The sequence below is a fragment of the Cetorhinus maximus genome, chromosome 14 (genome assembly GCF_964194155.1).
Source record: "Cetorhinus maximus chromosome 14, sCetMax3.hap1.1, whole genome shotgun sequence".
Lineage (NCBI taxonomy): Eukaryota > Metazoa > Chordata > Chondrichthyes > Lamniformes > Cetorhinidae > Cetorhinus > Cetorhinus maximus.
The window spans coordinates 18,275,999-18,290,469 of NC_135892.1; the positions used below are offsets into that span (position 1 = coordinate 18,275,999).

General features: G+C 43.3%; 1 protein-coding gene across 2 annotated transcripts in view; it reads left to right on the forward strand.

The window, feature by feature from the left end:
* The window catches only part of rmnd1 (required for meiotic nuclear division 1 homolog), a 73,379-nt gene extending 59,407 nt beyond the window's left edge, over positions 1 to 13,972 (forward strand). For both annotated transcript variants that reach the window (XM_078556610.1, XM_078556611.1), the window contains exons 12-13: positions 4,005 to 4,121; positions 12,347 to 13,972. In XM_078556610.1, the coding sequence (XP_078412736.1) occupies positions 4,005 to 4,121; positions 12,347 to 12,379 (150 nt within the window). In that variant the 3' untranslated portion in view covers positions 12,380 to 13,972. The remainder of the gene's footprint in view (positions 1 to 4,004; positions 4,122 to 12,346) is intronic.
* Positions 13,973 to 14,471: the final 499 nt, after the last annotated feature.

Sequence of the window (14,471 nt, forward strand, 5' to 3'; positions counted from 1 at the left end):
CCACTACTGAACATCAAGCCATTGTTTCCAGGACTGTTACTGACCTCATCTCCTCTGGAGATCTTCCTTCCACAACTTCCAACCTGATAGTTCCCCCAACCTCGGACGGCCCGCTTCTACCTCCTACCCAAAATCCACAAACAGGACTGTCCCAGCAGACCGATCGTGTCAGCCTGTTCCTGCCCTACGGAATTCATTTCTCGCTATCTTGACTCCATTCTCTCTCCCCTTGTCCAGTCCCTTCCCACCTGTATCCGTGATTCCTCTGACACCCTACATCATATCAACAATTTCCAGTTCCCTGGCCCCAACCGCTTCCTCTTCACCATGGACGTCCAATCCCTCTACACCTCCATCCCCCACCGGGATGGTCTGACGGCTCTCCGCTTCTTCCTCGAACAGAGGCCCAAACAATCCCCATCCACCACTACTCTCCTCCGTCTGGCTGAACTTGTTCTCACACTGAACAATTTCTCCTTAAACCCCTCTCATTTCCTCCAAATAAAAGGTGTGGCTATGGGTACCCGCATGGGCCCCAGCTATGCCTGTCTCTTTATGGGATATGTGGACCATTCCATGTCCAGTCCTACTCCGGCCCCCTCCCACAACTCTTTCCCCGGTTCATCGATGATTACTTTGGTGCTGCTTCATGCTCTCGTCTGGACCTGGAAAATTTTATTAATTTTGCTTCCAATTTCCACCCCTCCATCATTTTCACATGGTCTATCTCTGACACTTCCCTTCCCTTCCCTTCCTTGACCTCTCTGTCTCAATTTCTGGTGATAGACTGTCCACCAATATCCATTACAAGCCTACCGACTCCCACAGCTACCTCAACTACAGCTCCTCACACCCCGCTTCCTGTAAGGACTCCATCCCATTCTCTCAGTTCCTTCGCCTCCGTTGCATCTGTTCTGATGATGCCACTTTCAAAAACAGTTCCTCTGACATGTCCTCCTTCTTCCTTAACCGAGGTTTTCCACCCACGGTGGTTGACAGGGCCCTCAACTGTGTCCGGCCCATCTCCCGTGCATCTGCCCTCACACCTTCTTCTCCCTCCCAGAAACATGATAGGGTCCCCCTTGTCCTCACTTATCACCCCACCAGCCTCCGCATTCAAAGGATCATCCTCTGCCATTTCCTCCAACTCCAGCATGATGACACCACTAAACACATCTTCCCTTCACCCCCCCTGTGGCATTCCATAGGGATCGTTCCCTCCGTGACACCCTGGTCCACTCCTCCATCACCCCCTACACCTCAACCCTCTCCCACGGCACCTTCCCATGCAACTGCAGAACAAGCAACACCTGCCCCTTTACTTCCCCTCTCCTTACCGTCCAAGAGCCCAAACACTCCTTTCAAGTGAAGCAGCATTTCACCTGTACTTCCCTCAACTTAGTCTACTGCATTCGTTGCTCTCAATGCGGTTTCCTCTACATTGGAGAGACCAAATGCAAACTGGGTGACCGCTTTGCAGAACGCCTTTGTTCTGTCCGCAACCATTACCCAGACCTTCCTGTCGCTTGCCATTTCAACACTCCACCCTGCTCTCATGCCCACATGTCCGTCCTTGGCTTGCTGCATTGTTCGAGTGAAGCCCAACGCAAACTGGAGGAACAGCACCTCATCTTCCGACTCGGCCTTTACAGCCTTTCGGACTGAATATTGAATTCAACAATTTTAGATCATGAACTCTCTCCTCCATCCCCACCCCCTTTCTGATTTTTCCCCCTCTTTGTTTTTTCCAATAATTTATATAGATTTTTCTTTTCCCACCTATTTCCATTATTTTTATATGTATTTCCATCCATTGTTTTATCTCTACCTTTTAGCCTTTTTCAATTCCTTCACTCCACCCCACCCCCACTAGGGTTATCTGTACCTTGCTTGTCCTGCTTTCTACCCTTAATTAGCGCATTCCTTTAGATAATATCACCACCTTCAACACCTCTTTGTTCTTTTGTCTGTGACATCTTTTGGTTGTCTCCACCTATCACTGGCCCTCTATCCAGCTCTGTTGTCCCAACCCCTCCCCCCTTAAACCAGCTTATATTTCACCCTTTTTCTATTTTTCCTTAGTTCTGTTGAAGAGTCATACGGACTCGAAACGTTAACTGTGCTCCCTTCCACAGATGCTGCCAGACCTGCTGAGTTTTTCTAGGTATTTTTGTTATTGTTTTCAAGTTCCAGCATCCGCAGTTTTTTGCTTTTATACAAAAGATAGAGGACTAAATACAATGGCAGTAGGGTCGAGCACTAGAGGACACAACTTTTAGGTGATTGACAAAAAAACCATAGGCAACATACAGAAATGCTTTTTTACACAGTGAATGCTTATGAGCTGGAATGCACTGCCTGATAGGGCGGTGGAGTCAGATTCAACTGTGGCTTTCAAAAGGGAATTGAATAAGTATCTGAAAGAAAAAAAATTGCAGGGCTACGGAAAAAGGACGAGAGACTGGGACTAGCTAAATTCCTCTTGCAAAGAGCCGGCAAGGGCACAATGAGCCAGATGTCACCCTCCTATGTTGTAACCATTCTATGATTCTATGAAACCATGCTACAGCTATGCAAAGTCTTGCTTAGATTACACGTGGAGAACTCTGAGCAGTTCTGGACACACTACTTCAGGAAGGATATCTTGACCTTGGAAGTAGTAGCTTAGATTTACCAGAATGATACCAAGGGTTAAATTACAAGACGAGAGTACACAAACTAGAGTTGTATAGAGATGGAGAGAAACTATTTTTTCTGATTGAGGAATCTAAGTTAAGGGGGCACAGTCTAAAAGTTAGAGCTAGACCTTTTGGGAGTGAAATTAAGAAACACTTCTACAGGGTGATAGAAGTTTGGAACTCACTTCTACAAATGGAAATTGATACTAGATCAATAGTTAATTTCAAATCTGAGTTTGTTAGTTTTATTATTCGTTGGATGTGGGCATCACTGGCAAAACCAGCCTTTACTGCACACACCTAATTATCCTTAACTGAGTAGGTTGCCTAACCGTTTCACAGTGCAGTTAAGAGTTAACCACATCACTGTGGACTTGAAGTCACATATAGACTAAGCAGGGTAAGGACAGCAGGTTTCCTTCCCTAAAGGATGTTGGTGAACCAGATGAGCTTTTACTTCAATCTGGTATGTTCAAGATTACTATTACTAATACAAGCCTTTTATACAAGATTTGTTTAGTAACTGAACTTAAGTTCGGCAACTGCTATGGTGAGATTTCAGCTCTGTCTCTCCTCTGTGTTACTAGTCCAGGAACATAACTTCTATGCTATCGTTGCCTAAAATTAACCAACATGTTAAGGATATATGGAGGAAAGATATGTATGTGGAGTTAGATCACAGATTAGCCATGATCTCATTTAATGGTATAACAAGCTCAAGAGGTTTGGATTGTTCAGAGAAAGCTTGATATTCAGTCACTAAAATACTAAAATTTGCTGGATGTAATTTTGGTTTCTTCACTACTTTCTTTGTATTTGCACATAATAAAAAGGAATAGGATAGTTTTTTTTTCACGGTGAAATGCTGGGCCTGTATCTTCCAGTGCTCTGTATAATATATAGTCTAGAATGGTACATATTACAGAGCACTACATTGGCATAGAACACGAATTGGAAAAGCAGTCAATGAGGTCAGAATGGGCAATTCAAGATGCTTCTGATTTTCCAGTGATTAATTTTAATGACAGCAATATACCAGCAACTTTAAACATTAAATATGCTGACCTCATGCACAATTATGCAATCTATACTCTTGTTGAAATGGGAAGCTCCCTTTACAAAATGTCCTATGTATTTATCTGCATGAGAGTCTACATATATACAATTGTAGGCAAAGTAAGTTACAGAAGCAAGTTATATGAAATACTGTCTGACTAGTGGTAATTTAATATTATACTTGCATTTATACTGTCCTGAGTTAGAATTATAGTGAACCTTGGGCAGATGAATAAGCCATTCAGAATGCACATTTTTTGAACCCTGTAGGTGATTAATGAAAAGTTACAGCATTGTACAGAGCTAACAGACTTGATGAGAAACCATCTAAGTGAGAAGCATGGACTACGCCTTGAGTGGATGATTGTGATCCTCATTTCTATTGAAGTAGGTCATGCAACTGCTGGCACCGGTCTTGTTGTCTCATTGTTCAGGGTATAGAATATTCTCTCTTCCAGATTTCTACACAGCAGCAAAATATCTAAACAACCTTAAGTTGTTTCTATTCATTAGAAACCCTATACTACTATTATAACTCTTACATTTACAATTTCTGTTTTAATTTGCACTTATTAGGTAAGGGTTACTTTGAGGAGTGGACAACTTAACCTTCGATCCCTGCGTAGCGCCGAGCATTTCTACGTTGACTATAGCACAAATCAAACAGGGTTCTTTTCACTCTAGCCCTACAACGAGTCTTTGCACCAAACTGAAGAGTACTTTCTAATGTACCAGTGTGATTTTTTCTGTTTCCCACACCAGCTGTCCTCCAGGCCTCGCCAAGTAAGAGTTTGTGGTGCCAAATTTGAAGCAGACCTACGAATAGTTTGAGATGGTCCAAACCCATTTCACATAATCCCTTAACAGCCAAATCTGACTTCACTACAATTAACATTCAGCATTAGAACAGCCAGCAAGTAAGAGGGGTTTTTCATTCCATCAGTCAGGGTCAAATTTTAAACCTGATGGAAGAGTGTTAAAAGAACTAATTCACATCCTGTCATCATTCTTACTCGAAAACTATACTATTGTGTACCTTCAAGTTACAAACTTAGCAATGATGATACCTTGTGCTAAAACACATAATATGTCCTTTGCACAATACTCAAACATTGAGGTTTGATGTGTTTTATTTCATATGTTTATATGCCCATAAGACTGTTCTGTTATCTATTTTTCTTTTTGCAGCATTGAATGTCCTTTGTAATATGCATGGCTTCAAAACCATCTTTTCCATAAATTTATCAAATGTTAAATACTTAAACCTAAGAAATATTCTTAGCACATTTTCTAACTGACATTCTGTGGGGAAAAAAGAACAAAATGATACCACAGGCTCCAAACAGTCAAGGTAAATCTACAGCTAAATCATAAATAACAATTTTTTTAATCCCGGAAAGATGGCATGACTCTGCTAATGGCAGAGTCTCGCTCGCCTAGATTGCAGATTATGGAATTGGGCATGGGAAGTCGGTGAGCTCTCGATTTTCCAACCATTAAAATTAATGGTCTTGTCTTTTTCTTGAAAGAAATATTTTAAATTTAACCTATGAACACACACTTTAAACCTTATCTCGGTTATATTACATTCCGCAACTGTTGAGGAGCTGGCTATGCATTTCAGCATCATGCAGTTGAACAGTTTATATTTAAAAAGAAACATAAGGGGTGATTCACGATACCAGCAGGGAGCTATGCTCACAGGGAGGAGAATTGGAGGCTATAATGTTATTTATGACCCCTGCTTCCTTTGAGCATGACTTCACCACTGGGATTGGAAGAATGGGGGAATCATTCCTATAATCTAGGAGATATTTTAATTTATGAAATTGATTAAATCAAGGACAAGAGGAAATTCGTGTTTTTCCACTGTACTTTGCAGAATTTTATGGGGCAGGCCATTGTGGATTGCAGTGCTCTTTTCTAGTTCTGTGCATTCTTTGTTTCTACTTAATGAATTTGATAACATCACAATTGAGTTGAGGGTCAAAATGCTAATTTTAATTCAATTTGTTCATATTGATATAAATGTACAGCAGGGTACTTCAATCTCTTTTAAATGGTAGTCAATTAATTTACATCATCTAACTAATACTTAAAGGTGCACAATACAATTTAATTGAGAGGCATTGAGACAGAAGTATATGCTAGCTGCTACACTAAAGACCAGATTAATTCATCACAAGATCATTTTCAAAACAAATTATCCCAACATTCAAACTTGTGATTAGCAGCAATGAGTAAGTGAAAGGCTTGAGTACTTTCAGTTAAGAATTAGTCAGTAGAAAATTTTATTTATCCTCAAGAGCAATTAATTTACTAATTTATTTTCTTTTAGAATTAATTATGCAGTTTCTAGTGAGCCTCAATAGATCATATATAGATGTTTCTAGTAAAGTGAAGTAGTCATTGAAATTCAATGCAAGGACTGTAGACAAAATTTTCAAACAAATTTGTAGCTGTAACGTTGCTTTTAACTTCCAGTTTTCAACTGGCACTTGAGGTTTTTAATCCAAGAACAAGAGTAAACTATTTGGTCCATCAAACCTACACCTCAATTTTGTCAGGCATGGCAACTCTTCAGGCAGAATCGTCCCAGATTTTCACAAAGTGCAAAAGGAGACAGGAAAAAGGATGTTTTACCCGCCGGCCGCAATGGCAGGTTTTTGCACTGTATCATCCCATTCCCGGCGCGTCTCATGTCATTAATACTGCATTCACGGAAAACACACCGGATTGCTGGCAGTTGGGCTCGGATTTCTCCGCCATACCGTGACCTCGGCGCTTCCTCACTCTGGGCACCATATTTAAAGCGCACCAGAGCGCATCCAACTTCATGTCTGCAGACCAGGACTGCTCCAGGCGATAGATGGTCTCGAAAGCAAAGAAGACAGCAGCCCAAAATTTAGTGATGCCTCTCTGGAGCGCCTACTGAATGCAGTGGATGGTCGCTGTGATGTCCTCTACCCCTGCTCTGGCCACAAAAGGTCCATCAGAGTCACCAACCCGTCCTGGGAGGCAGTGGCAGCAGCGGTCAGCGCCACCGGAGCACAGAGGGCGTCAGCCATCCAGTGCAGGAAGAGGCTGAATGCTCTCATCTGTTCCACCAGGGTAAGTCAACCACCTCATCACTCTCAACTCACGCACTCACAAACCCAGCCCACGTCCACAGGAATCTCACACCTCAAAGGACAACACCGCTAACTATCACACACCCTCACATCTCCATCAGATTCATATCCTCTGGAGCTCGTGTTCTCATCCCGTCCATGGGTCTGCTCACCACACAAACATTCCATGCAATGCCATGTGTCCTGCTCACACTCACTCCACCTGTTTTCATACAGGAGAAGCTGGCTCACATCAGCATGGAGAGGTCCCAGTCCAGGGTGGAGTGGCCCATATTAGGCCCCTCACTCAAAGGAGTGTGTCAAAGGTGAGAATGTGGACCATGCCTGCAGCGACGGTGAGGTTGGCAGCGAACACCTATGTGAGGATCCTGCACCACCACATCCCCCTCTCAATGCAACTGTGAGTGCTCTCTCTTCTGCTTTTGACTATGCTGCCATGCACTAATTATCTCTAATTTGGTTCACAGGGAGCTCTGCCAAGCGACCGACGCCCTCAGCTAGCCAGTCCCTCAGCTCCATCCATGTCTTCACCTCTAACGAAGAGGACACCTCCACCATTGAAGAGCTGGAAATAAGCAGCCTGGGAGACCTGTCACAGCGCTTACCCACACCTTCTACCAGCACAGTCACACACACCTCGGTGGGACCTAGATCTAGAGCAGGCTCGGATTCACAATCTGGTGGTCACCACATGGACACGTGTCCACAGCAGGGGGAGGCAGGTTCAGCTGAGTTCCCCAGCAGGCAGAGGACTGCTGGGGAAGAGGCATTGTGCGGTCCGAATCAGATGACGAGCCTCTGGATTCGGCCTGCCAACTCATTGAAGAGAGTCAGCAGAAGGTGGGGAACATCATGCAGAGCTATTTGGAGCCCCCAACAGAGTGGCACGTGAGTTTGAGGAGTACATCCGCCTGCTCTCTGATGAAGTGGTACCCGTGTGCGCGTATGGAGGTCTCCATGAGAGGGATGGCGGATGCCATGGAGACCCTGGTCCAACAGAACATGGAGATGTGTGGGAGTCCCCGGGCAGCCAAAGAGAGGAGAAGCAGCAGTTGGACACCCCGTGTCATCTACTCAGGAATCTCAGAGGCTGTCCACTCCCTCCTAGTCCCTTTTGCTTGTGACCCTATCAACTTCATCCTCTGTCACCACAGAGGAAGCAGCTGGCCCACAGAAGGACAGCCAAAGCAAGCTGGGACCCTCGAGGCCTCGGCTCCCCAGAGGACCCACACCAAAGCCATCAGAGGCAACAGGGCCAACCATTGCACAGGCTGTCTCAATCCCTGCTGTTGATGTCAGGACAGCACCTAAAAGAAGTGGTGGGCCTAGAAACGTTTTTTAAAATCCTGATAGACAGATTTTTAATCAGTAAGGGAATCAAGGGCTATAGGGAAAAGGCAAGAAAGATTATCAGATCAGCCATGATCTTATTGAATGGTGGAGCAGACTCAATGTGCCGAATGGCCTGCTTCTGCTCCTATGTCATATAGTCTTATGATCACAAGTGTTTGCATGGGTGAACACATTTTGTCACTTTATAACCTGAAAATATATTGACTTTCACTGAATAATGTGTAATGGTGTCTTTGAGCTTCATTTACAGGCTTTGTGTGTCCTCCCACTGCTTCCCCCCACCCTCCACTAGCAGTTCAGCTGCACACAGCCGGACCGTGAGTGATTCTGGAGGGAGAAGTGCGTGTGTGTGTGTGGCTGGGCCTTTCGGAGCCTCGTGTGAGCACACTCCCATGCACACAGAGCCTTTATCCACCATGCTCGTCTTACTGTCCTGAGCATTTTCAATTCTGCCTGCTGGAGTTCTCTTTCAGTTGTCCACCTGAGCTGACCTGTATCTCCACCCACCCACTGATTTCATTCCCATGCAGCACATGTGCCCATCCAACACGAGGCTCCGCTCACTTTCAATTTCAACAGCCATGGTAGTCGTTAAGTTCCTGATCAGCTCCCCTGTCCTTTCCCCTCCCCAAGTCACCCAAAAAGGGAGGGAGACAAAAAAACAAATAACTATAGGCCAGTTAGCTTAACGTCTGTCATTGGGAAAATGTTAGAGACTATTATAAAGGATGTAATAGCAGAGCATTTAGAAATGCATAATATAATCAAGCAGAGTCAGCATGGCTTCATGAGTGAGGAGGTAACAAGCAGGTTAGATAAAAGGGAACCAGTAGATGTAATATATTTGGATTTCCCAAAAGGCGTTCAATAAGGTACCACACATAAGGCTACTTAATAAGATAAGAGCCCGTGGTGTTGGGGGAAGTATATTAGCACAGATAGAAGACTGGCTAACTAATAGAAGACAGAGAGTTGGGATACTGGAGGCATTTTCAGGATGGCAACCTGTAACTAGTGGAGTGCCACAGGGATCAGTACTGGGGCCACAATTATTTACAATATATATTAATGATTTGGATGAGGGAAGCGAATGTACTATGGTCAAGTTTGTGGATGACACAAAAATAGATGGGAAGGCAAGTGGTGAGGATGACACAAAGAGTCTAGAGGGATATAGACAGGTTAAGTGAATGGAAAAAAATGTGGCAGTTAACTTGAGAATTGCTGAGTTTCAGAGCACCTTTCCTTAGATACCCATTTTCTTTCAATATAATGTGGGAAAATGTGAGGTTATGCACTTTGGCAGGAAGAATAAAGGAGCTGAATATTACTTAAATGAAGAAAGCTGCAGAGAAGAGGGATTTGGGGGTCCTCGTGCATGAATCCCAAAAAGCTAGCATACAAGTTCATCAGGTAATAGGTAAGACAAATGGAATGTTGGCCTCTATTTCAAAGGGAATGGAGTATAAAAATTGGGAAGTCTTGCTAAAACTATACCAGGCACTATTTAGGCCACACCTAGAATACTGTGAACATCTTTGTCCCCTTGTCTAAGGAAAGATATACTGGCATTGAAGGCAGTCCAAAGACGGTTCACTAGGTTGACCCTGGGTGTGGAGGGTTTTTTATTATGAGGAGAGCTTGAGTAGGTTGGGCCTGTATTCATGTATTCATTGGAGCTTAGAAGAATGAGAGGTGACCTTATTGAAATATACAAGATTTTTAGGGGGCTTGACAGGGTAGATGCTGAGAGGTTGTTTCCTCTTGTGGGAGAGTCTAGAACCAGAGGGCATAATCTCAGAGCGAGGGGTCGCCCATCTAAGACAGAGATAAGGAGGAATTTCTTCTCTGAGGGTTGTTAATCTATGGAATTCTTTATACAGAGGGCTGTAGAGGCTGGGTCATTAAGTATATTCAAGGCTGAGAGAGACAGATTTTTAATCAGTAAGGGAATCAGGGGTTATGGGAAAATGGCAGGAAAGTGGAGTTGAGGATTATCAGATCAGCGAAGACCTCATTTAATGGCAAGGCAGCCTCAGTGGTCTGAATGGACCACTTCTGCTCCTACATCTTATGGTCTTTCCACTATCACTATTGACCCCCCTGGCATCACCTTCTTCCCTCCGTCACCTACCAGCCCAAACCCTTTTCTTTCCAGAATGACCAGGTGAACATGCACGTTCCCAACCTTCCTGAAAATCCCACCCCCATCCATATTGACTCCCCCGACCTCCTCCTTCCCACCTCCAGGGTCCATTTCTTCCTCTGAGCCCTCGCCAACCACCCTCGCCATCCCTTCTACCGCCACCATTTCACCCTCACGCTCCCATCCTTCCATCTCCCTCTGCTCCCCTCTCATATTCGCCATTCCCTCCCACCATGCCCATCCTCAGTTCGCTCCCCAGGAGGCAGTCATTGACTCCACAGACCCCTACTTGCATGTTCACCTGGACAGTCTCCCCCTTACCCCCCCGGGCAACTTCCTCCCCCTGGACTCCTTCACCCCTCTGAACTCTCCCTCCTCCGATCTCCTTCCCGTACACCTTCCTTCTCCCCCCCCCCCCCCCCCCCCCCCCACACACACACACACACACACACACACACACACACACACACACACCTACCTCCCCACTTGCTGCATTCTTCCCCGTTACACCCTCCTCCCCCCCCCCCCCCCACCGCCAGTATACCTTCCTCTCCCACCTATCGCCGACCATCTGTAGCAGCCCATAGCCAAGACTATGATTTTCCGAAGCAGATCCGAGATATCAGCGGAGACCTTCTATCTTCCGTGAGCTGCTTTGCAGCAGAGCCATGTCCATGAGAATTCACCCAGCATGCAATGTACATGTTCCTCCAAGGTCCAGTAGGTGTAGGGCTCCAGCATCTTCTGCTCCCTGGCTGTCCACAATCTGAGCAAGGCCCTAACGGTAATTCTCAACTTCTGCATGTCACACTTGTCCAGACACGTTCTGGACTGGTGTGTTTTCCCACCGGCGTAACTGTCAAGCTGGCATGGGGGGCAATTCCGGTCAGGCCTTACTTTGCATCCCATTAGCGGGATGCAAATCAGGTTCACGCCAGCCTTCAGCAGGATTGGTGTTCCGCCATGGACACCATTGGATGATCCTGCTGTGCTTTGACGCTGGCGTGAAGCTGATTTTTGGCCTTCTCGCCATATTGTTCGCCCCACCACCACCTACCATGACGCCTGATGCCAACAGGGCTGAAAAATTTTGGTCTTTATCTTTTGAATCTCAATTCACTATCCTTTCTCCACTGGGGAGTCAAGTATTTCCACAAATATGTGGATTGGAGATAAAGATACACACTGTAGCTCTGATTCTCTGATCCACAGTCCCTTTAAGTGAGGGTCCCCATTGGGAGTGCAGACTGCTCAATTTATTCCCATAGCCATCCATATGTTTCTTTCTAAGTAAAAATTGGTCCATAACTTTAAACCTAATTGATTTTCTTCTATGACCCGATTCAGAGCCACAGCCCTTTCTGGTTTCAAGAAGTAGGTAAAAATAAATCAGACGAGGGAAGAGGCAAAAGGCAGTCCCTAGTGTTGTGAGGAAGGATCAGAAAAACTTTACAACAGTGACTTCTAATGTGCTTCATTAGTTATAAAGCGTTTTGGAATGTCCTAAGAGTGTAAAAGTGCTATATAAATGTAAGTTCTTATCAGCCTTGCAGTAAGGCAAGGTAAAGAGGAAACATACAGAGCTGTTTAAGATATTAAAAAGTAAAGAGGTGAATTGAAAACATCATTCCAAACTAAGACATGACCGTATGACAAGAGAACAGAAGGCAAAAGCTAGTAAAAAACAAGTTTAACAGTAATATTGCAAAGTTCTTCACACACAGGAGAAAAGGCACATGGACTGATCTTCTGGATATGATTTTGGGGGCAGAAACTTTGGAATTATTTTTTAAAAAAACAGCTGGAACCTATGATGGGAAGGGCAGGAGGAACTTTCTTAAATAATGAGTTAAGATAGGCTAAATGGCCTTTCTTATCTGTTACCTAGTTTTGAGAAGAATTGCACAAGCAATGTGATTTACAAGGTATATTTTGCAATAGTCAAGCCAGCTAATTAATCTATTTTTTTCCTCCCTATGCAGGTTTTATTCGAACTTGCACGTGTTATTTTTTAAATCAGATTGGAAGTAGTTGGAAGACAATGGCCAACAATTGAATCGTATCTTCAGGTGGGGCATAAAGAATATCCTCAAAGGTTTAAGTACCACCTGATCTCCAGATCATTGTGGAATGTCTCAAGTTTTGCACAATTCAATTACTATCCAAACTATTTTGTTTATTCACAGAAGCACACTGCATCCATAATTGGTTTTACCTTTCAGTTACTTATGTATTTAACTTTGCATTTTTGCAGAATATATATATGTATAATGGAAAATGAGCAAATTTACTTTAATTCTTAGTTTCTTTTAATCATGTGGGAGCCAAGACTGAATAAATTTGAATTTGTAGCAACTTCTTACGTAAAATGTTTGAGATTAGTATGCAATGGAGCAAGGACACCTTTCAGGCCTATGGTGCCTTTGGAAGCAGGGCAACTAATATTTTCCTTAGATAAAAGCAAAATACCGCGGCTGCTAGAAATCTGAAATAAAACTCAGACCTGCTGAGTTTTTCCAGCATCTTCATTCCTTGGGGTAGGGGGTACATCACATGGGCTGTTATTTTAGAGCTTGGGGATTGTATACTAGTCATTACTACACCCATAGCTGACATGTGTTACTTATATCATTTGACAAGTACTTGAATGATGTTCAGACCATTACTTAGGAAAATCATTAGGAAGCATTAGGAGGCAGCTCACCACCACCTTCGCAAGGGCAACTAGAGATGGGCAACAGATGCTGGCCTAACCAGCAAAGCCCACATCCCCTGAATGAATAAAAAGCAAAAATTCTGAATCAACTTGAATTATTTATTAGAACAGAAAAATATATATTTTAATAACATGACTTGAAATAATTTAAAACTCAAAAAAATGATGTTTTTCACACCTACTTAGTCTCTTCAGCAAAAGAGATGTAACAAACTATGAACATTATGGGAAATCTGATCAGTTGTTTATATGTAATACTTGCCACATCAGTTTTGCTATCAAAACTAATATCACACGTTTCATTGTCATAAAAGTTATTTGCTTGAATAGATTCTGCAATAGTTTTCTTCCCATGCAAAGACTTTACAGACATCTTGTTAACTTTGATACCTCATGACCGATGAGTATAGTTTGAGCTCCATTTCTGCAAGTCGCAAGCCATAATGTTGCCAAAGGGGCTGGAACATCCCTCATAAGAGACGCAATACCTTCTTTGCAGGGCTATTGATTGTAGTGGAACTGGAATCCACTGTCTACTCTTAATTTGAACTACTGGATTATTAATTTTTTGTCAAACAAAGCAAATTACTTTGAATTAAAGAGATGGATGATTTATTACACAGCTATCCTGAAATACAATTCATTGCAAATAACAATGGAAATAAATACACAACGTAGCCGTGCTTGTATCTGGAGAGTTATTTATTAATCTTCAATGAGCATCAGTGCTTGGTGGCCATGATCATGGCTGCAAGACAAACTGTCAGTAGTTACTTCAGTGATGCTGAAGAGGAGTTAATCCAAAAGCCATCAAGAAAGCCACTACTACAATTCACTAGCTACTGAGGCACCAGAATCATTGATTTTGCTCTACTTTTTGGAACTTCTTTGCCCAATTACTTAGGTGATGAATCAAAGCGATAGCACTGTGTTCATCAAGGTATCAGGTTTGTAATCAACATTAGAACATCTCCTTCCACTCTACTTTCTTCTAATTGTTTCCTAAAGTACTGCATCAATGTCATTTATACTATACGCTCCCCTTAGAGGTGCAGAAAGCTCTGTTGTGTTGTGATATATAAAGATTCACTGATCAGCTGCACTTTGTTGCATTGAGAATTCAGTAATTCATTAGGTTTGACTGGCAGTTCACAGTCCATTCCAACGTCATGTTTGTCCACCTTGACTGGAAGAATTGTGTGTAAGCCGGTTTTTGCATGTCGGCAATTGTGAGCCAATGAGCATAATTGCTACTCTCAAAGGTGAAAGAAAAGGAATCATGACTGCTGTTGGGTCAAAATGAAGATATCACAGACATTTCTTTGCTGTAATGACCATTAGCATGTAGTCTAATATGTTAATATAGTTACCCTAGAACTGGCATGATTTGA